General features: G+C 35.1%; 1 protein-coding gene across 1 annotated transcript in view; it reads left to right on the top strand.

Annotated features, from left to right (window-relative positions):
* The first annotated feature begins 6,686 nt into the window (after positions 1-6,686).
* The window catches only part of LOC125661494 (uncharacterized), a 75,615-nt gene continuing 57,516 nt past the window's right edge, over positions 6,687-24,785 (top strand). The window contains exons 1-5 of the mRNA XM_056147027.1: positions 6,687-6,871; positions 6,957-7,188; positions 14,746-14,865; positions 20,863-20,950; positions 21,490-21,632. Of these exons, the coding sequence (XP_056003002.1) occupies positions 6,713-6,871; positions 6,957-7,188; positions 14,746-14,865; positions 20,863-20,950; positions 21,490-21,632 (742 nt within the window). The 5' untranslated portion in view covers positions 6,687-6,712. The remainder of the gene's footprint in view (positions 6,872-6,956; positions 7,189-14,745; positions 14,866-20,862; positions 20,951-21,489; positions 21,633-24,785) is intronic.

Below are 24,785 nucleotides of genomic sequence, written 5' to 3'. Positions count from 1 at the left end.
AAAAAGTGTACACATTTGCACTTAATTACAGAAAGGTGTACACTTTGTGGTCGGTGTAGATAAATCAAGCGCGCCCATAATCAGGTAGTGACCATGTCTACCAATGCTGAATTATCATTTACTCTGTTTACCAGAGAGATAGACTCCAAGGCCCAGTTTCACAAAACTATCTTACGACTACGATCTGTCTTAAGACCAAAATTTGCCTTAAAAAATGCCGGACGATGTGACCAAAAGTAGTCAATAAATATTTTTTCTTTTTTTCATGAAACACCATCAGAATGTCCTTTACAATGTGTATAAATTTCATGGTCACTTTCTCGGTATACAAGGGAAATAATAAGCTTTGAATTAACCCCTTTTCGGAAAAATTGTGAATTTTACAAGATCATTCCGATTTTCAATTCCAAAAATATAATTTGATGGAATTTTTATCTATATCTTTTACAATAATCTTTAGAATATATGCAAAATATAAAATATATAATAATAACATGCTTAAACATAATCATATGATAAGAAATTGGGAAAATTTAAGGATTTGGGGTGGAAATTAGTACTCAAAAACAGGGTAGTTCAGATACTAAATTAAGCACTGCTAAAAAACCTGTCAATAATATGTTTTGCAAACACTGCAATTAAAAGCTATTCTAATACCTAACTTCTTGTAGAAATATGAAGGGATGAAGCTAATCTTGAATTTTGAGGTAGGCGTCCTTGAAGTTATACATTGATATGTTCACTTGGGGTTAGGGTTGGCGAAATATTCTTTATTAATAACTTTCAAGCTTATATTCTTTTCATATACAGCTACTGTTAAAAGTAATGGGGGAGGGGACAGTCTCAATTTATTTGCACTACAAAATAAAAAAAGGGGACAGCCTAATTCTTCGTGCCTGTTTTTGAATACATTGTTAGAAACTATATTTTTTTTTAACCTATTGTAATATTTAGAATTTTCATGATTATAGAACAAAAACTGAGTTAATGAAAACAAATTAAAATTTTAATTAAAAAAAATATATATACGTGTATATATTATACTTGGCTTCGGAGAAATTGTCTAGCTATACAATTCGTCTTCCTTCAAACCACGGGAGTAGATCTAGTTAACGTCAATATGAGCTACTACTTCGTTTACAAGATCAACAGCATTTCCGCGGCCATGGTAGCTAGTGTCGCTTGACTCGATCGTCTCTATCCTATTTGTTAAGGAATATATGTGTCGCACACGTTGTGAATTTGCACCTGTTTCTTTTTCACACGTCTGCTTCTCGCATACATTCCGACGTGTGTCATATTTTTTTTTACATTAGTTACCACTTCCGCAGCAGTGTTTCGTAAAGTTAGTAAATATAATTTGTAATATAAAATAGTTTGAGAGCTCGAGATAAAGCGTACTTAGATTTACATGAAAATGCTTGGGAAAATTAAACATTCTTAGCATGGACGTTAATTTTTGACCAAAAGTATCGATCTTTGTTTGGATGGCTTGGTTCCTTAAAATAACACCCAAGTTCAAACACACATGTTTATTTAGTATGGCACTAAAACTACACCTATCAGGTACACATTAACTTGTACATAAGGATACACCGAAAATAAACACTTCATACACTATCTATTTCGATTCACTAAACATATTCCCTCTGAAACTATATGACTAGAATGTCGAGACAATTGACTAGAAAAGAAACATAAGCATTTCACTGGTAAGCACAATTACAGAAGCTCTACAGCATGCATTACTTGTGACATACAAATTAAAATGTTACAGTTGAAAGAGTCCACAAGTTCATTCATAGTCCTTGAATCTTATAGGACGGTCCACAATACGACAAGATCGCGTAACTACATTTGGCTTCACAGGAGGTGAGGTCACTCCCCAGCTAGGAGACACGGAGGGTGATTCAACATCAGATAAAAAGCCATTTGGTTCACGGTCACGCACACTATCTGTTGTCGGATACAGGGCACTAATACATATGTAATATGCGACGATTTAGCATTCAAATATCCATTATGCTACAGATGCCTTCGATTTCTCCTCAATAATCCATGATAGGTTTCCACTACATACAACCGAGTTTGGTAATGCACTGGAGATCGTGCCGCTATCTGTCCACCGTTTTTCTTTGTCAGTCTTCATACGAACTTGGTCGCCTGGTCCAAGTGGGTGGAGTTTCTTTACCCCAAATCGGTTATCATAATGAAACGTGGTAGTTCCCTTCGTATGCGCGTCTTTTCTCCTCACCTGTTTTAAGTCCGTCCACCTTGGTACACGTGAAGAAGGTTTGACTTTTACAACAGTTCGAATTTTGCGTCCCATGATCAGTTCCGCTGGACTAACTCCTGTTGTTGAAATGGGTGTTGAACGGTATGCCATAAGCGCAATATAGATGTCTTCCTGCTGCAATATGCGTTTCGCGATCTTGACTGCACTTTCAGCCTCACCGTTTGCTTGCGGGTAGTGAGGACTGGGGGTGGTATGTACAAATCCATACTTAGCTGCAAACTTCTTGAAAGAGTCTGACGTGAACTGGGTGCCATTGTCGGTTACCAATTCCTCAGGAATACCCCATCGAGCTAATATATTCTTGAGTTTTCCAATCACATGAGCACTAGACAACGAATCCAGGTAAGCAATTTCCAGATAACGAGAGAAATAGTCGGTAACTATTAGGAAATGTCTACCTTTCAGCTCCCATAGATCTGCAGCGATCTTTTGCCATGGACGATCTGGAAGAGCTGTTGTCTTCAACGGCTCTCGTTTCTATGTTGGTTGATGAACTTGGAAAAATTCACAGGACTTAACGGTACGCTCAATGTCGGTTGAAATTCCAGGCCACCATACTGCTCCCTGTGCGCGTTCACGGCACTTATTAAGACTTAAATGTCCTGAATGTATGTCTTTTAATGTTTCTGGTCTAAGGGCCTCTGGAATAACAATTCGGTCTCTGTACATCAGAATACCATTCCAGACAGACAGTTCAGATTTTGCAGTAAATTATGGTTGGATTTCTGCTTTCAATGATCTCTCATGGTCTGGCCACCAGTTCTGAGTTTTCTGCAAAACTTCAGACAATTCTGGATCATCTGCGGTTGTTAATCGAATGCGCTCTAGCTGTTGGTCAGATATTGGAAGATTGACTTCCTTCTCTGTTTCCTCGGAGTTCCCAGTTAACGGACTCCTCGAGAGGGTGTCGGGAAACAGTCGGATTAAATATGCGCAGTCGCATCAAAAGTCTCTGACATGTCAGTGGTGTCCTGTCTAGAGCTTGAGTGTTAATGAGCGGGACGAAAGGTTTGTGATCCGTGATTAGTTTGAATGATTCGAGTCCAATGATGTAGGCTCGAACTTCTCACAGGCCCATACTGATGCTAAACACTTCTTCTCAATTTGTGCATATTGGTTTCAGCCGGAGTAAATGTTCGTGAAGCAAAGGCAATAGGCTTAAGTTGACCATCGAAGTGCTGAAATATGACAGCTCCTAGACCATAGCTGTTGACATCTGCACTGATCACGACTGGCTTTGAAGAATTATAGAATGCCAAGGCAGATGTTTCTGTTAACATATTCTTCACTTTTTGGAAGTCTTCTTCCTGGGGGCTATCCCATATCCAAGCTGAGTCACTCTTCAAAAGATCAGTAAGAGGGTGCTTGACTGTGGAAGGATTTGGTAAAAATCGGCCAAGATAATTCCCAATTCCCAATATTCTCTTAAGTTCAGTTACATTCGCGAATTGCACGCACTCGCTCCGGACATGGACTGATCCCATCTGAACTATTCAAGTATCCAAAATATTCAATGCTCTGTTTCCTGATCTCACATTTATTCTTGTTGAGTTTGAGACCAACTTCTTTGATATGGTCCAGTACAAGGTTCAAACGCTCGTCATGCTCCTCCACTCTACTTCCGTATACAATGATATCGTCCAAGATGTCAACTGCTCCATCAATATCTGCTAATATCTCTGACATACGACGCTGAAATATTTCAGGGGTGACGTAAACCCGAAAGGTACCCACTGAAAACAATATCGTCCAAAGGGAGTTATAAAGGTTGTAAGATGACAACTCTCTGGTGCTAGGGGTATCTGGTGAAAACCACTACTAGCACCAAGCTTTGAGAAGACTGTAGCCTTGCTCAATTTCGGTGCAATGTCATCCAAGTTTGGTAACATGAAATTTTCACGATTAACTGCCAGATTCAGTTTCTTAAGATCGACACACAAGCGAACATCCCCATTTTTCTTGAATGCAGTCTGGTGTACACCAATTTGTCAGTTCTGTGACTTTTGTGATGATTCTTGCATTCTCCATTCGCTTCAGTTCTCCCTCTACTTTAGGCATCGATGGAAAAGGGATCCTGTGTGCTGTTGTGACGCAGTATGGAACAGCTCCAGGTTTAAGCATTATTTTGACAGGTGGGCCCTTAACGCATCCATGTGTACGGAACACATCTCGAATTTCCGCTACTTTAATCACAAGTCCCATGTGGTGTGCCACACTTCGACTGAGCAAATTAGAACCATTATTAGAGTTCTTAAGCACATATATTCTAAAACGAAACTTCTTTTAAGACTTTCTTGTGAAAGTCTTAAGAACGAACATTCCTTTACACTCTACTGACCCTCCTGGACCGTACAACTGGTTTGTTGACATCTTCAGTTTCGGCTTTATTGACATTAAACTTTGAGAACAATTTCAACTATATGAGGTATATTTGAGATATCGTTTGAGAACTTCACGAATCTATTGATTCATTTTGGTATAACATGACAGAGCATGAGAACAATATGAAACGCGAGAACAATCTGGAGATTAATAATCCATGTAAGAATATTTTGAACACATGGTAAATGACTCATTTGAAATATCTTTTGAAAAGCAGTATATAAATATGATATCCGTTTGTCCATTCCATAAATACTGGTACACGATAAAATCCTACGTGTCAGGTACAAAAAAAGTTTATTACCTTGATCTGTAAATATGATAAGAAAAATAACATGTTACTCCTGAATTTAATATCTAAGTTTTGAGAGCCACAACATGGTAGATAAATATGGAAATTTCGAGATAGAGAGGCCACAGACTCTAATGCCATTCTCCATTTCACAAAGTTCTGAAATATTCCCTATAAGCTCAAGAGGAAAACAGTGCACGGATATTCTCTTGAGAAAACAAATTTGCTCATTTAAAAGCCATGATCTTAATTCAATTTTGGAAACTGCATTTATAAACCACATCTACGTGCTTCTTTTGGATTTAATAAACTATCTATCGACTCTTATACCCTGTTTGACCATTATTGAATTATTACCACTAAATGAATTACCATTCATGATTCCTCAGTCAAACACTTCTTATCTCTGTAGTGTGCTTTAAGTTCACCTGAGTTAAGCTTTCCGCAACCCATGTCACCGTCTTTCAGTACTGTTAGTACTTTGATTACTAGAGCAACGATATTCAGCAACTTTTCACATACCCTCATATTTCTATTTGAATACCAAGTGTACGTATTCCTACATCATAAACCCATACCTCTCTCTCTCTCTCTCTCTCAATATATATATATATATATACATGTAAAGCACAGAAAATTTCACTTTATTTGGATACCCACTTCCCCCCCTACCCGGGGTTGAACTCACGACCTGCGAAACGAAATCTCTTAGCAGCATGTAACCAGTGCGCCAGACCGCTCGACCATCTAGGCAAGTCTAGTTTTGACTGTGCTTTACATCAAATATTTCTTCACTTAGGGCAGTTTTTCTTTGGTGTATAAACACGAGTTTATTTTGGTGCATTTTCAAACACCCCATACCGCATTAATTTAGATGCGGAGAAGTATGGAGTGAAATTTACGTTTTTTAAAGCACTTGTTTATTTTACCTAATGCATTATGTAGTGGCTCTAGTACAGAGCAAGAAGAAATAGCTTTAAAAATCATATCCCCAGGTAAAGGTTATCTGTAGGTTGTTTTAAAGGTAATACGATCAGATAAACATGGTTTGTAATTGAAATCTGAGAGATTGGGGTTTGTCATAGCATACATCTTAGCAGGTTGCATCTACCTTTATGTAAAAGAAAAAGACTTTTGAATAGACAGATTTATCATTTGTACCGATTTTATGTGTCCATTATCCATAATGATGTTTTTACATTTACTCTTGTTAATTTGAAGTATTTTATCATTGATATATTGTCATCGAATTTGTCTAGTTTGAGTAAGTGTTCTACATGTATGCGCATATACATTTGCATTGAAAGCGAAGGCAAGCTGTAGTGCAGGGATATTTTAGAATTGATTGCTTGTTTAACGTTTTATCGAGAATATTTTAATCATATCGAATCGTCAACACCTTTGGGATTGAATGGAATGCGAAAAAACCCCCAGGTGAATCTATTGATGGAACCAAAAAGAAAAAAAGAAACCCTGCAAAATTATCCTTCGTGTTTAGTGCGTAAATGAAGTCGTATCGCATTTTATATGAGAGTTATGTTGCAGAGCTTTGGGAACAACATTGCATATTCAAGCCTCGGACGGTTACAATGTTTAACTTATTTGCATAATTGCACAAAAGAAAGACGTTGGAATGTTTATAGGGCTTACTACAAAACGTTTGTAAATGATTTGGTAAAAGATAATGTCCATTTGTTAAGATATCACACGTAAATCATGTACATGCATGCATCTATCCATCCATGACAAGAACGAACAGACCCATTACCGGATTATCTGACATCATACCCGAAGACTGCATATTAATGATTTTAAACAATCCAAATGACTTCATTTTAGAATTCCAATCGTCACAGAACACAATGTGGCTGAGGATCGTCTCCCTGGTAGTTGTATACGTGGTATGTAATTCCTTATGATATTTTCACCTTCAGGTTATAAATATGAGAATATAAAAGAGAATGAGATAATATTTTTATTCCACAGGTAAACATTAGAACATTTGAACCGGGAAGTTGTCCAGCGTCTCAAGACACTGTATTGCGTGTTCCGTCGTGCCCCAGAAACAGAGAAGAATGGAAACAGAGATCCGATGCAAAGAAATGTTCTCTTGTTCGGCAAAATTGCATAGACCCCAGCAAATTTGTTTACCACTGTGTCATAAATAGTTATGTCAACGAAACCTTAGAAGTGTGTGCTCCAGCAAAACAAGTAATAGGTAAATAACAGTTTTACAATATACAGCAACTGTTGGTTTTAAATGCCTTGTAATCGAACAGCATATGCAATACAAAGAAATGACGTTTCTATGAAAGCCCAGAAGGCTCATTTGACATTCGAGGTTCGAAATACGAGAATTGAATTTCGAAATTCAATATCCATATTAACCAATCAAAATTTTAGTCACAATGATTTAAACAAGATAGCATATTTTAATCAATCTCATCAAATGTAAGCGATCGCCATCTTTATTGTAAGATTAGAGTTTTAAGGTTACTGTACATAAATTTGAAATACGATGGAAAGGAAGTCAAACTTTCTTTTACTACGCATTCACGTTGTGCACAGTATATATTAGGGATGCGGTGCACTTTTTATGTTAAACTAAACTTCAACTATGTTTTCTAACTAATGAAACAATTATCGGTATAACAATCGATGGGTTTATTTTAATAGTTTTAACGAAAGAAAGAAACCAATTTAATTGTTAGTATAGCTTTTATGCACCACTTTTGTTTCCAGTAAAGAAACTCTATTAAAGTATACAGCAGAAAGTTGGCACATCAAAAATGAAAATGCCACAAAATGTGAATTGCCAGACCCATTTGAGCAATCACATTGAGTCCAGTAAAATTGATACTGTATTTACCGCAATTTGTGTTTTGTAACAATATTGTGGCTGAGTGAACGCTTTTTAAAATATCTTGCATTCCTAGTCAAGATGCAGGTATGTTTCCCAGCAAATTTGTTTCTGTATTTATATTTAGGACTCAATTTTTTCCCGTCAATTTAAACAAATAACAAGCTTTTACACCTTAACACGTTTTTTGTTACAATTTAATGGAAGCAAACAGCTCAGATTAAGATTCTTTTATTTCTTTGAGACAACTGACTCATTAGAGTAACAAATAAGTACAATAACAATTACCATGTTGCCTTGGATTAATAGCAAGGTTTGAACATAAATCAGGTCATTATATGCAGGCAGACCTGTAGAAAGTCAGGTTCATAGAAAGCGATGGGGGAGGAGGGGGTGAACTAGAATGAATGAGATACAGTTATTTAACGTACATTTAAAAGGATCATACAAGATACACATTGCAGGATGTTCCACAAAAGACCTATGCTGCTTGTCGTGATGTTAACGTGTATGACGCTTTGCCCATCAAACAGCATCCCTATCGTTTAAATCCATTAAAATAGCAGTATTTAAGAACAGAAGTGCAGTACATGCAGGACCATGATATTATCGATCCAAGTAAAACTGACTGAATCTCACCTTGCATTCTCGCACTAAAACCTGATGGTACCTACTGATTATGTAGTGACCTAAGAAAAGTTAATTCTGTCACGAAAACATATTCGTATCCGATTCCTAGAATTGCTGACTGTATTAATAAAATTGGAAATGCAAAATTTGTCAGTAAATTTGACTTGTTGAAGGCCTGCTGGCAAGTGCCATTGACTGAAAGAGCCAAAATAATCTTTGCATTTGTGACTCCCGATGGCCTCTTTTAATACACAGTAACGCCGTTTGGTATGAAAAATGCTCCAGCGACCTTTCAGAGGATGATTAATTCCCTTTTACATGGCCTTCAATGACGTGAAGCCTATATTGATGATGCTATCATCTACAACGACACATGGGAGGCACATCTCCAAATCACGCGAGTATTCTTCGACATTCTCGCAAAAGCAAACTTAACAGTGAACCTTGCAAAGAGTGACTTTTGTAAAGCTACTGTAGAGTATTTAGTAGATCAAGGTTATGTTACACCTATTATGGCTAAAGTGGAGGTTATTGCAAAGTTCCCGTTTCCTACAAACAAGAAAGAGTTAATGGGATTTTTGGGCATGACAAGTTTTTACAGAAAATTTTGTTCTAATTTTTCTTAAACAATTGGTCAACTTACTAACTTATTGCAAAAGAGGGTTAAATTTTAGTGGACAAAGGAGTTCGACGCATCATTTTGCAAAATCTGTTCTCATGAGTAGTCTAGTTCTTTCACCTCCGGATTTTTCAAAGCAATTCAAGCTTACGGTAGATGCGAGTGATGTAGGAATCGGTGCTGTTTTGTTTGAAGAACGTAGTGACAATGTAGATAGATTTGTTTCTTATTTTTCAAAGAAACTTACAAAATGTTAACAAATTACTCAACCATTGAAAAAGAGTGTCTTGCTTTGTTGGTAGCTTTGCAACATTTTGATGTTTATTTGAATGTTACTGTGCATCCAATTCTTGTTTTTACGGATCTCTCACTTGTTGTCATAAATGTCAAACAAGAATCAAAGACTTACAAGATGGCGTTTATTATTTCAAGAGTATGAAAGGTGAAGATAACGAACAGTGATCAATAAGCAATGCAAAATTGAAAGTTGGACAAACACGGACCCCTGGATATACCAGAGGTGGGATCAGGTGTCTAGGAGGAGTAAGCATCCCCTGTCGACATATCACACCCGTCCTGATATCAAAGGCAAGGAAAATGTTATAACAGATGCCTTATCAAATATGTCATGAGTATGTTTTGTGATTTTGTTGCTTTGATTGATGCACATTTGTGTGTGTTATTAGAGAATTAAAGTTTTCATTGTCATTCAAACTTTTTTTTAAAAGGGGAAGGTATTGTGTACTACTTGCACTCAATTGATACCTGTGACCTACATTGTTCTAGAACACGATCTTTGTTTCTTTAGTAAAAGAATGACGTAATGGTTGCATTGTCATCTTTCAAGATTGTACTAGAAAATTCATTCTTATCATAAATACACTGTGAATTTTTATGATAAAAGAGCTCTGGGCATTTGTGGATTATTTTACAATTGGAAACTAGGATTTTGGAATTAACTATTTTGTGTGTGTATACTCAATTCGGCACGGATTTCGATATTTATTGTTCAACTACCGTAAGTTAGTATTTTGCTATTGTTGCAATTTTCTTTCAGTTAGTAATTGCAAATAAATCTTATTGTTTGATTGCCTTTGTTAGTTAATTATGTTGCTGTATTATCAAGGGTAAATTCCGACCCATAACAAGATATATATATATACACACACACACACACACATATATATATATATATATATATATATATATATATATATATTATATATATATATATATATATATATATATATATATATATATATAGTTTGTAAATAAAGAATTCGGTATTTGATACAGTAAATACATCCAATAATAAAAGTCAAGAAACACAAAACTCGAATAACATTTCACTGTTAGCGCGTTCGGCTTTAATGCCTCTTCAGGCAGTTATTTTCTTTACTTAAAATTTAAATTAATTTAATTTAAATTTAAATTTAAATTAAATTAAAATTAAAATTAAAATTTTAATTTGGAAGTTTTGAAGGTCAAACAATAACCGCAATTTTAGTAATCCTCATTATGGATAAATCAAGGAGATCAAGGTCAGAGCCTTGCAACGAGGGAAACGGAGTGTATTTCTATGAATCATAAAAATGAAAATATATCGTCGGGTGAGTATTGGTGATTGTGTCACAGGAGACAGTTTTTAACAGTACCCTTTCTCTCCATAATTATCAACTTTGTTTCATAGACTCCTCATAAAAATGCTTTTTAAAGATTAATAACGATATTAACTATATTAACTCTGAGTGCAAAGGTACCCGGAATAGAAAATCTTTACCCGATTATCGTTCCTGATTCCTCGAATTTGTGACGTCATAAGTGACAACAATTATATTTGCAAATCAAAACTAAAGCACACTCATAGACGATTTATTCGCAACTGAATGAGTTTTTGAATTAGGAACTATAGTTTATTAAACAAGGATATCACTTTGAACTCACAATTAATGCAAATGCCAGCCACATCGACGAATTTTCATCAGAGGACGAACAAGAAGATCGATCGCGATCCTATTTATTACGAATCGGTTGAAATAATACTGACTCAGTGGTTAATGATAAATGTACATGTATGATAATTTTCAGAGTATATTATCTGATGACATTAAGAGAAATATAGATAGTTATTACCTGCAATATATTTAACCCCATGCAGACGAGCAGCATTGCGTGGTTTTTTTTTCAATTGGAAAGCTGAATGACAAAAAAGGTGGGCACCCCCTCATCCCCCTTTGGTTCTACGTCCTGACCCGGATATAATTTACAGCCAGATCAGAATTTCTTTTGCACACATCGTGAGCGCCGTATTTTGGATTTCCTTTCATGAGGATTTTTGTACATATCGTGTGCAGCTATTGTAGTTCAACAGGTGAATATAATAATAAATATAAATGGCTACTTATATTCTTTTACAATAAAATTTGCGACATTAGGGCCTATATGAAGAATAATTTACTATCACTTTTTAAAAAATTTCTGTCCTCATTAGGGAAACGAACGTGCTAATTTGTGCTTCATTAGAAAAAAAAATCATCCCCCGAACTCTTGCATGACCGTAGTTTATTTCACCTAATATATACCACTCAAAATTTGATAAGGATCACTAGGTTATATGTGTGTAATTTACCACTAACATAACAAAAGACATAAATTTGACTCAGAAACGTGTTTACTCAGGTTATGAATGAAAATTCATGAACGGCATGAACTTTCATCAATATGGAATACTTGAAATCTGATAACAATACCTAAAGGCATTTCATTACAAAAAGTTAACAGCAAACCAGAGAAAGAATTACACAGTTTTTGGGGATAGTCCATCATTACACTTAGTCGAGGAAGTGTCAATACCGGGTATGGCCTCCCCTTGCATCAATGACGGCTTGACAACGTCGAGCCATGCTGTCAATAAGCACCCGGATGTTTCCAATGGGAAGGTTGTTCCACTCTTCCACGAGGGCGTTTCCGAGCTCTGCCAGAGTCGTGGGTTGTGCTCTACGACGTGAAAGGGCAACCTGCAGTATGTTCCATACATGTTCAATCGGGTTAAAGTCCGGTGAGCGCGCTGGTCAGTCCATACGGACAATTGTCTCCTGCTGAAGGTACTGCTCCACCACCCTGGCGCGATGAGGACGGGCGTTATCATCCATCAGGATGAACTCAGGGCCAACAGCACCAGTGTAGGGTCTGACGTAAACATCGAGGATCTCATCCCGGTACCGCACCACCGTCATTGTTCCTCTCTCCAGGACATGAAGATCTGTTCTTCCATCCCTGCTGATTCCACCCCAGACCATGATGGAACCACCACCATAACGGTCATGTTCACTGATGTTGGCATCATGGAAACGTTCACGTTGTCGTCGTCACACTCGGTGCCTCCTGTCTGTAAAGTCCAAACAATACCTGGACTCATCGGTGAACATAACTTGAACCCAATCGTTCTGTGTCCAAGTGACATGATCTTCAGCCCAGTCCAATCGCTCCCGCCGGTGTCGAACAGTCAGAGGGACTCGAACACATGCCCTTCTCGAGTTGAGACCTGCATTGTAAAGCCGATTCCGTATCGTCTGAGTGGACACATTCACCCCCGAGGCGTTCAGGAGGTCGTTACGTAGGCTGGTTGCTGTCCAGAAAGGATGGCATCGTGCCTGAAGAGCCACAAAATGGTCTTGGCGTTGGGTTGTCGACCTCTGACGACCACCCCCATGTCGGTGTGCTGCTGTACCAAAAGTTTGCTGTCGGTTCCAGGCCCTGTTTACAACGCTCTGGCTGACGTTTAGTGCATTTGCAACGTCACGTTGTGAATAGCCAGCGTCAAGCATTCCAATACATCTGCCTAGTTGTTCTGTCGTCAGGCGACGCCTTACACGTTGAGGGGACATTGTGTTGATGAACGCAGTGTAAACACTCAGGTGAGTTTGAAATTTTAGAATGAATCAGACACCGATGCCTGAGTGAAAATCGTGCAATGGTAGCAAAAGCATAAACTGTGATGAGAAACGCATTTCCCATGGCATGAAATGCACGTGCAAGTTTGTTGAAGACGTTTTTGATTTCACTTGGACACAATATTGCCAGTTATGCAGTTATCAATTTTTTAAACAGAAAAATATCTATGATCCTTATCAAATTTTGAGTATTTATAATTTCAATATCGTTAGATCGCTTTACCATTTCCTTTGGCATTTTTTTTCAAACAGAAAGAAAGGGGGAGGCGGTCTAATAATTCAACTTAGGGTGGTAAGTGGTGACCAGAGGTATTCTACAGCCTTTGGTTTTCTCCCTATACTGCAAAAGTGAAGACCTGTCAATTGTTTTAACCTCATTGATGACATGTGTAACATATAACGGCTTGTAACCTCGTTTGCATAAATGATACTTTAACTGTTGATTTTGTTGTTCAAAAGATTCCTCACTGGTACAAATTCGTCCGGCACGAATTTGCTAGGCCTTTCGGTACACCCTTAAAAATGTGATGTGGGTGAAAGCTGGATGGCATTAGATATAAATGGCCGTTGGTCGGTTTGGTATGGAGATCAAATTCAACATCACCATTTCTAAGAGTGAATGTTGCATCAAGAAATGTATTGGTGGTATGTGAAATATCCACTGTGAACTCAATACTATGGTGAAATGACTTGACAAAGGACACAAAATTGTCCAAACTTTCCCTTCCTTCGACCCATTTGATTTCATCGATAAACCTAAGCCAGCTCAGGGGCTTGATGGGTACTTGTTGTAAAACTTGTTTTTCTAATCTACCCATAAACATTTAAATATTATATATATAACGTATATATATATTTACGTTTATATATATATATATATATAACACAAGTTCTAACAACATAAGAGGTCTTCATCATATAATAATACAAGAATCATATTCACCTCTTATATATGCTAAAGGTGTGGAATATTAACGTGTTTATATTCCAAGACGTTTTGAATTAAATAGAGTCTGACATACTGTTCTATGATATGTAGAGTATAAATATCAATATCTGTAAATAGTGCCTACAAATCCTATTATACATATATAATTTTTGAAACCCACGATTACATTGTATAATGTCAATTATTCATACCTTTATTTACGTGATTGAATTGCGTAAAAATTACCCGTAATTCTAGGAATAATATAAAGTGACGAACACTCAAAATATGTCTTCAATCATTGATATGAATTCCTTTACAACTGACATACTCTCATCTGCTAGAATTCTAACACCTCAATCAAAACGCTGCTTCTACCTACAGTCTCAGTATGAGTGAAAAATTCTCGAAGACACGTACATGTGTAAAAAAAAAAATAAAAAAAAAAATAAGCAAACAGAAAAAAATAGTAACAATATGTATTTTTTTCTACTTTACAAGGTTAGATTATATAATACTTGACCGTTGTAATTGTATGCTGTACATTGTTTCCCTTTATATCCACCATGTCAATAAAGTTGTGAGAACGGTAATTAAGTGGAGTGTATATGAATACGCAAATATGATACATTGTATTAGATGTATTAGCTACTTTGTGATCTTTAAATAAAATTTCGAAAGAAGATCTGCAGAACTGTTTTCGATTTTCAAATTTGGTAATGTAAGATTTTATATGAAAACATATAGATTGGACAGTTTATTTATTGTCATATACTTTATTTCAGAGCACAGATGTGTTGAATATAATGTACGCGGTAGGTTGGTTCAGGAGAGCCCCTACGTGAAGTGCAGTAATTCAAATGTCTCATGCCCGTTCTCCTACGCATCTACCGATGTTTATAAATGTAAGTATAGCAATAAATGAGAGAAAGAAAAAGATAGTGAGAGAAATACCCGCGAAGAAATATTTGGAAAATCAAATGTCTCCCCTGCTCCCCAAATTGAAAGTGCTCAATATTACATCCCTCCCCTGAATGTACTGCATGGTATGGGTAAGAACTAAGAAACAGACATGATGAGCTGCACTGTGTATTGAAGATAAAGATGTACCAATGTCATATAGTTGTATATGATACATAATGACTGCTGAAGTACCATTAGGAAAGTGAAAAAAGCTATAAAACATTCCTCTTTGATCCAATTTTGCAAAAATATTAGATCCCTTAGGCAAAAGAATGTGAACATCATTAAATGATAATTAAGTATTCTATAACACTCCAAGTCTATCTGATAACCCATATAGGAGAAGTGGTCACAAGGTATTTTACAACTGCCACCCTTCTTAGATCCACTAGAACTTTAAGGAAAATAATTGGATCCTTCTGTTCCGATAATATGCACATCTACAAATGACATTAAAGCATTGTACAAAGTTTCAAGTTTGTCGGATAAGCAAAAAGGATGAGAAGTGTTCACAAGCTACATGTATTTTACACCTTCTACACCTCTTAGATCCACTATCACTTGTAGGAAAATTTAATCCTCACGTACCGACAATATACACATCTGCAAATGGCATTGAAGTATCATACAAAGTTTCAAGTCTACCCGATAAGCCACATAGGAGGAGTTTTCACAAGCTATTTACATCCTCCATCCCTCTTATCCACTATCACTTTTAGGAAAATACTTGGATCTTTACGTCTCGACAATATACACACCTACAAATGGCAATGAAACATTGTACACAGTTTCAAGTCTATCCCTAGCTGCAATAATATAGCCCTCTCCGATTTGTTTTGGGGACCTTAGGATCTCCGTAATGGTGCAAATGCGGGAGTGATTCACTCCCGTAACATTTTCGAACATTCTAAACATTTTCTGACTTCCTTTACGTAAATAAAATGTTATCTATGCTTCTTAGTCAATATTTAAATTTACAACCTGCAACTTACGATTTGTGAGGCTCTATTTTACCGTTTTCAGCAATTTCGATATATTCCCATTTCTCGATTCATATTGTGCGCCATGTTTGATGTACTGAAGTTTCAACTTCCGATTGTCAAGTTATTTGCATATGCCATATAAGGTAGTATTTACATCAATGGACAAGTACGGAGGAGAAAGCTATTTCGTTGGTATTAAGGTAGCGACGGATAGCAACCACGTGATCAGTAAAAATTGTGTATTTTCACGTGAATTCATTTACCGGAATTCCTTACTCCGTCATAGAATAGTCGAAAAACAAAAAGGGATTCCGAAAGTGTTTTGTTGCTGTGACTGACTCGCCTACAGAAAATATGCACATACCACATAAGTATACGTCAATGTCTGTAATAATGGTAGATCAAATGTTTCATCTGTGTGAAACTTTTTGCTAATCGAAATGTTAAACCAACCACCAATCCATGTACATAGATGCGCTACGTAAACAAAGTTGTTGATTGATGCATCGTAATGTCCGAGTGCTGCATGCTGAGAGATTAAATACTGTTTATACAGTCATTGAGAGGCTAAACAAAGTTTCTTGCAAGAAGAGGAAGTTGGTGGATGCATTCAACTTGGACAACGAAATCATAGTTTCGTTTGGTGAGTGAAAAAAAATGCCATAAATTTGTATTCAAAAGTTCAATTCACATTTCCTCTGCTATTTCACAACGCGATTTATAATAACATCTGTAAGTTTAAACACACGACATACAGTAGATGTATTATTTTGTATGTACATGTATATATGTATTCCAAATGTGCATAAAATATAACCCCCACCTGTGCATGTGATTGTAAACGAACGGATGTCATGTAAATGTATACCACATTTGTAAACATGGGCTCTCACAACTCTTTTATTAAGAAAATAATAATATCGTTATGAAAATAACCGTTACGAAAATAACATACCTTGAACTACATGTATAAAAGTAATGAAAAACAAATATCTGTATAGACCTACTATCTAGGGGTATGAGGGAACCGGATAAAAAGTGGAAGGGGGGGGGGGGGGCATGTGTTGAATTATAATTCCCTAGACTATAGTATACATATACTATTACTTTGAAATTTCAGTGACCTAAGAAATATATCAAACCTGAAGTTTCGTGTTTCGCACAAACATGTAGGTTGGCAAAACCTTTTTAAATAATGTAAATTAATCACAAGTCTGCATATGCCCTCTCATAGGCAAATGTATGCACTGTATGTATAAATAAGATATGTATACTACACGTATGCCCTTCTCTTGACCCACATTTTGTAAATAAAACAGATATGATAAGTCTATGGCAGTTTATGAAAACATATATACATGTCATCTCATTGCAATTTATAATATTTTGAAACATCAGTATTTAAATTTTAACTGAATATGTGTTGAGACACAGTTTTAAAATTCACATTGTCTGACGCAATCTAATTACTCAATGGTATAATATAGACCTAAATGTGCAAATATCAATTATGATGATCTTTTTTCTAGGCATCAGCCTGAAGACCGAGGGAGGTTAGATAGGACCAGTGCAGGTTGAAGTGAATTTCGAGGCAACAAGTATAACAGCAAGAGAGGTACTATATTTTTTTGATAAACATTTGTAAAGACAATTCTGAGTATATCAGATATTCATCTTTTTTTGCTATATTTAAATATATCTATCTATATTTTGAACAGGTACTCCATTTACAGTGATGGTGACATATCCCCTGGACCCCCACAACTCCACAAACTTAAAAATGTTTGATCAAGTTCCGAAGATTAAAGAACTACTGCAAAATTTGGGACTGGATGAAAAACATTAATTCACTTATATGAGCTCAGAACAGTGGATGTTATACAACATACTTTAAACTAAATTGTGAATTTAAGGGAAAACAAGATCATGTACTCGTATATTACAAGTACATGCCTTTTGAAAGACAATAATATTGTATAGATGTAAAGGAAATTTCAATGTTGATTATTCTTTCTTAGATATATTAGTAAAAAATGTGCACATGATAGAATATCAATTTTATAACTTCAATCAATGTGTTTGAATTTTTCCTTGTAATTCAAAATTTAGTTGAAACATACATCATAGATAGATTAATGTATATCAATTTTTTTTAAAGAAAAGTTTCATAATGGAACTAATTCACCACCCCCCCCCCCCCCCTTATACATACAGTGAACATAGACCTTCACCTGGGGAAAACTTCAGTTAGTTAATGCAATATACATGTACATGCATTCTCAGTTATCCAATAGTGAGTTTTTGGTTCCATGTGAAACTACAATTAGAAATCTTAAACTTATGAAAGACACACCTATCTGTGAGGGTAAGATGACTCAGATGGACTTGCATGTAGTGATCCATGGGCAGTCCATGGGTCTCTTTCCATTGATATTAATTATTTATTGAAATATGAAATGGCTATTTAAACATATTTGGTGTATTATACTGTATAGTGATATAAATTTCTATCAAAAAATATGTATAGGTAATAGATTTGGTCCAGTTATTACAAGAAATTGTATAAAAAATAACTAAATATTTAGGCAATCATTGTGAGTGCGAAAAGGTCAACTGCAATAGCACACACTATATATCATTCTTAAATGGCTCATAGAAACTTCTAGTATTGTGAGTTTGAATGCTCAATATGGTAATTTGGGAATGCTTAATCATTTAAGGTCAATAGTTTATCTCTGCTGACTGTATCTCTTAAAATTCATTTCTAGAAGGGAGGGGGTAGGGTTACAAAATCTGACATAGTTTCAGATTAAACCTCATTTGGTATATTTTTTCTCTTCAGTATTTTAGATACTACTTGACTTATTGTAAAAATGAAATAAAATCAGAAATTTTATGAGCAGAATTTTGTTGTCAGAAAATGTATGCCTGATAGTATTTGAGAAACGCCATATTTAGGGTAAATTTGGCCAATTGCCAAGTCGAATCATGCCAATGTTTTCCTTAGATGCATTTTGAATTTCTAATCAATGTTGATTTTTTATCTGTTTGTGTTTAATTTACATAACTATATATGACAAACAATATTTCTGGTGTCAATAAAAATTTTATTGACTTTTGTGTTAATTTGCTCAATTTTGGCATTTTTTGCCTTTTGGGGCTGCAAAAGAGGGGATTTCAATCTCGCTTTCCTCGAAAATTAACCTGATTACTTTTGTTGATTTTTTGATATGTTTTAGGATAAAGTCAAAATGTTATAATAAATAAAATTGAAAAAAAATTCAATGAGCGGTTGTGTTTTTGGGCTAGCTATCAATAGCTACCTTAAAAATGCTTAGATTTAATTTCAAGTTAAAAAACGAACAGCAGAGTCTAAATTCTTTTTGCAACCACATGATTTTCCTTTTTTTGTCGGAGTGGCTCAAGTAACTACATTTTCGCGCAGATTGTCAATGTTAAGGTTTTTCAGTAGATCCACCTACGAGATCTCGCGATAACAAGCATGGCGGTGCCGACGAAGAATTTTGCATGCTGTACGTGATGTTTTATATCTCATAATATATATTTTTATAACAACGGGAGAAGGAAATTGAGCACAAAGGACCGCGGGTTACAGTAAAAGATACTAAGAACGCAGAATTTGGATACTAAGGACGTGAAATTTCGACACTAAAAACAAAGCGACGTGCAACTTCAGACAAGAATAAATCCAAATTATGAACGATATTCATGGATAATATAATCATATTTTGATAAATTAGAAGGTACTTAATTAAAGCAGTTTGAGTATGTTATTATCAATTTTATACATTGCACACAAATATCAAGGGGGCAGCTGAATTAAGCTGCAGATAATAAAATAAATAGGAGGGGTATACATTGATTTTTGGTATACTCTAAGTTCAACGCTCTTAAACAATGCCTTTAATTTTGATGTAAATAAGAGTTTATGAATCCTTGTAGACAAATGTTGCAAAATACCCGTGCTTGGAAATCGGTACCTACATGTAGAGGTTGGCCCACAAAGGTTATGACCTTACGCAAGGACCTTCGAATATTGGAGAATTCATCAATACCTCAGTTTGATCTGACAAGCGAAAATTAAAAATTAAGACCCCCAGTAAAATAGATAAACAACGTAAAGAACATAAAGGGGGTAGTTCGCTAAGATATCTCAAAATCGTTCATTGTAGGGGAGGGCAATCAAAGATTTTTTAAAGATATTGGATTGATCCTTCGGTTTACGGGTTCAATCCATCATTTCCAATATGTCAATGTCTCAAAGACACTACCTGATAATTTTTTTTTATTATACTTATCTTTCATTCAAACATTTAACAAACTCGCAAGTTATGCAAGTTAAACAAATTAAACTCTTTAAATCAGATACATTGTTTTATTACACTTTAATGAAAAACACATTTATTAGACATGCCCAGGCACAAATTTGGTACTCCGTTTGATGTAAACAACATTTGAGACTAATACACGGAGCCTATTATCGGTTATTCATAAAATTATTTTAAACCATTACGGAGATCCTATGGAATTGTAGCCATATCCCGAAAAAGTCAGAATAAAAAAAAAAAGTCGGATAAGGCTACACTATTGCAGATAATCTATCCGATAAGCCATATAGGAGAAATGTTCACAAGCTATTTACACCCTCCACCCCTCTTAGATCCAGTATTTGACTCCGCGTTTGAGAACTAATGTTGATAGGGCGCTATATAAATCTTTTAATTACAATTACTATGACTTTTAAGGAAATAATTGGATCCTCACGTCCTGACAATATGCATATCTACAAATGACAAAGAAGAATTGTACAAAGTTTTAAGTCTCTCCGATCTGACAGACTTACAGCCTGACAGAAAGTACAAAAACAAAATGTCTTTCTCTGGAAGAGGGGAAACATAATAATTTTGTATTTACATTAAAATCATATATTTACAGATCAACAATGTTTCCAGGCAATAAAATCTTCAAAAAGAAAATCACAAATTCTACACGAGTATTTGACAATGGATTCTAACAGATCAAGGTATTTGTATGTATTTATGTACATATGCTTCATCAAAGTCGACAAAGTATTCGCTTCGGGTATGTGGGAGATCCGGGCTCCTATTGAACGACGGAATACAATATAAAAAGAATTGGGCATATCGAACTGACTACACATTGTACGGGAATCTCACCCGATTGTTGTTCAAAATTTGCAACACTTCATATAAAGCTGGTGACGTTTCAATATACGAGTGAAAGGTTCTGAACTCAAGACAACCAATGTTGACCCAATGTCAGACATTATTCAACGAACAATATGATATAGGATGTGTAGCGCGTCAATGCATATTGTTAAGTTTGTTTGGCTTATATGTCGATAAACCAAAACAATAGGAGGCATTTCGGATAACTAATTGGCTTAACGGGGTCTTTAAATCCTTTAATCATGCTATATTTAGATAATGTTACGACCTATGTTGCTTTAAAGTAATGTACGATAGGTAACATCAACCCATACACAGCTTTTTAGATTCTTTTCTCATGCATCATTAATGTTTAATATTTTACTTTACACAGTTGTGACGAGGAGAGCCTTGATAAGAGCAAAGAAAGGAACTGGCAGATAGTTGCTGTAGTTATGATTATAATCAACGTTGCACTGTTTGGGGCAACTTTGTGGATGATGATTTCGAAACGGAAAACAATGAGATGTTGCAAAGGTAATATTTTTGAAATCCGAAAAAACAAGACAGTAACATGGCCTCATTTGTATAGAAAGTCACGAGATATAAAATGTTCTTCTTACATTTATGTAATTTAATTTTCTAATTCAATTTGTAGATCCTTGATTTGACTTTAAACGATCAATATTGCGACACTTTTAATTTGATTTATTGCTGCAATAATGTCTTCACCACTGAGGAAGTTTTAGTATTGTTCATTTTATTGTACGTCCGTCGTCAGATGTTATGGTACTGTCCGTGTGTCCGTCCGTCTGACTGTCCGAGTTCATGTGTTCCGGACATTTTTCCGTAACGGATGCATGTATATCATTTAAATTGGAGTGAGATTGCTTTTCAGCTGAATTTGGTGCACCGTAACTTTATGGCTAATAGTAGGTCAATACTTTTTGGCGTTACAAATACAGATACTAACTATTTCCCTGAAATATAGTCATAACCTCCCTCTCAGAGAAATAGATAACCAGTTAATTGGTGCACTGTGATTTACGTTAGGACTAAAGGAAAGCTTCCTGGACTTTTTCTAATTATGGATACAGATATTGCAACCTCCCTTTCAGAGGAATACATGTCTCTACAGCCCAGTAGCTAAGTACTTCGTTACTAGCTTGAAAATACGGATGTATATTTAATTGCTGTTATAAAATTTAGAAATTCATTTCAAAATTAAGGATTATCTCCCTCATGCTAGCTCTCATCCTTAGACGAAATGTAAATGAAGGGATTGATGCTGAAATAGAATTTTGGGTCCTTGACCACTTATTTTAGACACACCACAAACAATATCTTATAGTACATGTAAGCAAAAATACAAATGGAAACACAAAATAATTTAGGAAATGAAATAAAGCTTTTGGAAGAAATTTCTAACAAAGAATCATTGAAAGTTTTAAAGGAAAATAAAAACATGTTGAATTAGAACTCAAACACTTAAAGGTCAAGAGCCAGGTGGATAGAGGAAGGTTAAAAACCAAGCAATTATTTATGTAAATTAGAATCTAGAACCTATGTTAGTAAACAAATTCCAAAGTCAATACTAAATGATGGTACAGCAATAACATACCAGTAGGAAATATTGAATCACACGAAAACGTTCTATGAGAAAGGGATACCATAGACAAATGTGATGTTCTTAAACTCCTAGAACCATATGAAATAACTAAACTGACAGATGATTAGTCCTATAGTCTAGAAGGCAAAATAAAAGACTCTGAAGTTTTGAAATTCCTGAAGAAAATGAAAAATGACAAAAGTCCTGGATCAGATGGCTTCATAGCTGAATTTTTCAAATTTTATGGTGTGATCTAGGTCACTTTATTACAAACAGCAGTTAATAACTCATATGAAACAGACGAGCTTTCAAATATCAATAAATTAAAAATAATTACATTATCGCTACACCAGAAAAAGATAGACAGTACTTAAAAAACTGGCGTTCAAACACTCTGCCATCAGTACTATACAAAATTACCTCTGGAATTGCTGAGAGGAAAAAAATATTTCTCAATAAAATTATAGACAAAAATCAAACAGGATTTTTGAAAGGTAGTTTTATTGGAGAGAATATACGCCTTGTCTATGATATTATGAATACAAAAATATTCCAGTACTTCTAATGCTAATTGATTTTTAAAAAAAACCTTTGTCACAATATCTTGGGACTTCATCTTCCAAGCGTTAAGTTTCTTTAAGTTTAGTAGTTCAATTAAGAAATGGATGAAATGCTTTTACAATAAAATATCACCATGTGTAATCCAAAATTGTATCACTTCAAAGTATTTCCATCCTCAAAGATACTGTAGGTAAGGGGACCCAAATCTCGCCATATCGAATTTTACTTTGTGCAGAAATCCTAAGAAATTAAAGGTAAAGTAATTGATGATGAAGAATATAAAAGTTCACAATTTAATGTGTGATGGTTCACCTACATCTCTAAATGCAATATTAAGAATTCTAGATAAATAGGCAAATTTCAGGGTTAGATATTTAATGTAAGCAAAACCAAGTTGATTTTGATGGGTAGTAAAAAGTTTTCTAGAGATGTATATTATCACTCAAGATGGAAATTTGATTGGAAACAAACCTCAATTGGACCCCTAGGAATAAAATTATTTAGAAACCTTGTCTAAATGATAAATATGAAACATAACATAAAGCTGGAAAACATACAAAAAAAAATACTTGTTCAATGAAAATCAAGAAAATTAACCCCATTTGGCTAAATTACTGTCATCAAAACACTAATCGTGCCAAAAATGAACCATTTGATATTAGATCTACCAAACCCTTCTGATGAGTTTATTAAGAAATAAAAAAAAGAAGATATTTTAATTTCAATGGGATGGAAAAAAGATAAAAAAAAAAAAGAAAAAAAAAGAACACAGTCATACAAGATTACAAAGATGGTGGTTTAAAATGATTGATTAAACCAACTTAATCATTGTACTCAAATCTAGTTGGATCAGAAGATTAATCATAGATCAAAATTCTAAATGGAAAATGTTGTTTGAAATTTACTTTGGAATTTCAATTTAAAATGTTTTGAACTTTGCCTCTTGTTACAACACAAATCAAGTAACAAATTTTGGATCGATACTCCGCAAAGCTGGATTTATATAAGTACTACAGAAGAAATATAATCGTCAAAATATTGCATTTGATCATGTGGTATAACCAGGATCTAAAGATTGATAAATTACAAATACCCTGCAAAGAGTTCTCGAAGGATGATAAAATACACATTGGTGACCTATGTAATATGGACAATTCATTTATGTCATTTAAAGAGATGTATGCAGGAAAAGTAAACTTCCTCCAATTTTCTGGTCTTGTTACAGCAATAAAGAAATTTATTATATAGCTAATAAATAGTCTATCATAAAATCTGCGTAAAATCTAAAGAATGTTAGCGTTCAATATCATGAGAATTTATTGAACGCTAACTTTACATTACGTAAATTTTATGCGCCCGAAACATTCAGAGTATGAGCGTTCAATATTGACGTTACCGTAACGACGTAAGCAAGTCAAAATGGCAGACGACGATCCTCCGAATCTGACAGAGCCGGTATTTGATATTTACTTAAGCAAAATGTTTTACTGTACATAAATTATGATGTCCCCATTTACAAA

This window comes from Ostrea edulis, chromosome 8 (assembly GCF_947568905.1).
Source record: "Ostrea edulis chromosome 8, xbOstEdul1.1, whole genome shotgun sequence".
In the NCBI taxonomy this organism is placed as follows: domain Eukaryota; kingdom Metazoa; phylum Mollusca; class Bivalvia; order Ostreida; family Ostreidae; genus Ostrea; species Ostrea edulis.
The sequence above is the reverse complement of the archived record's forward strand: the minus strand, read 5'-3'. Positions and strand labels throughout refer to the sequence as shown.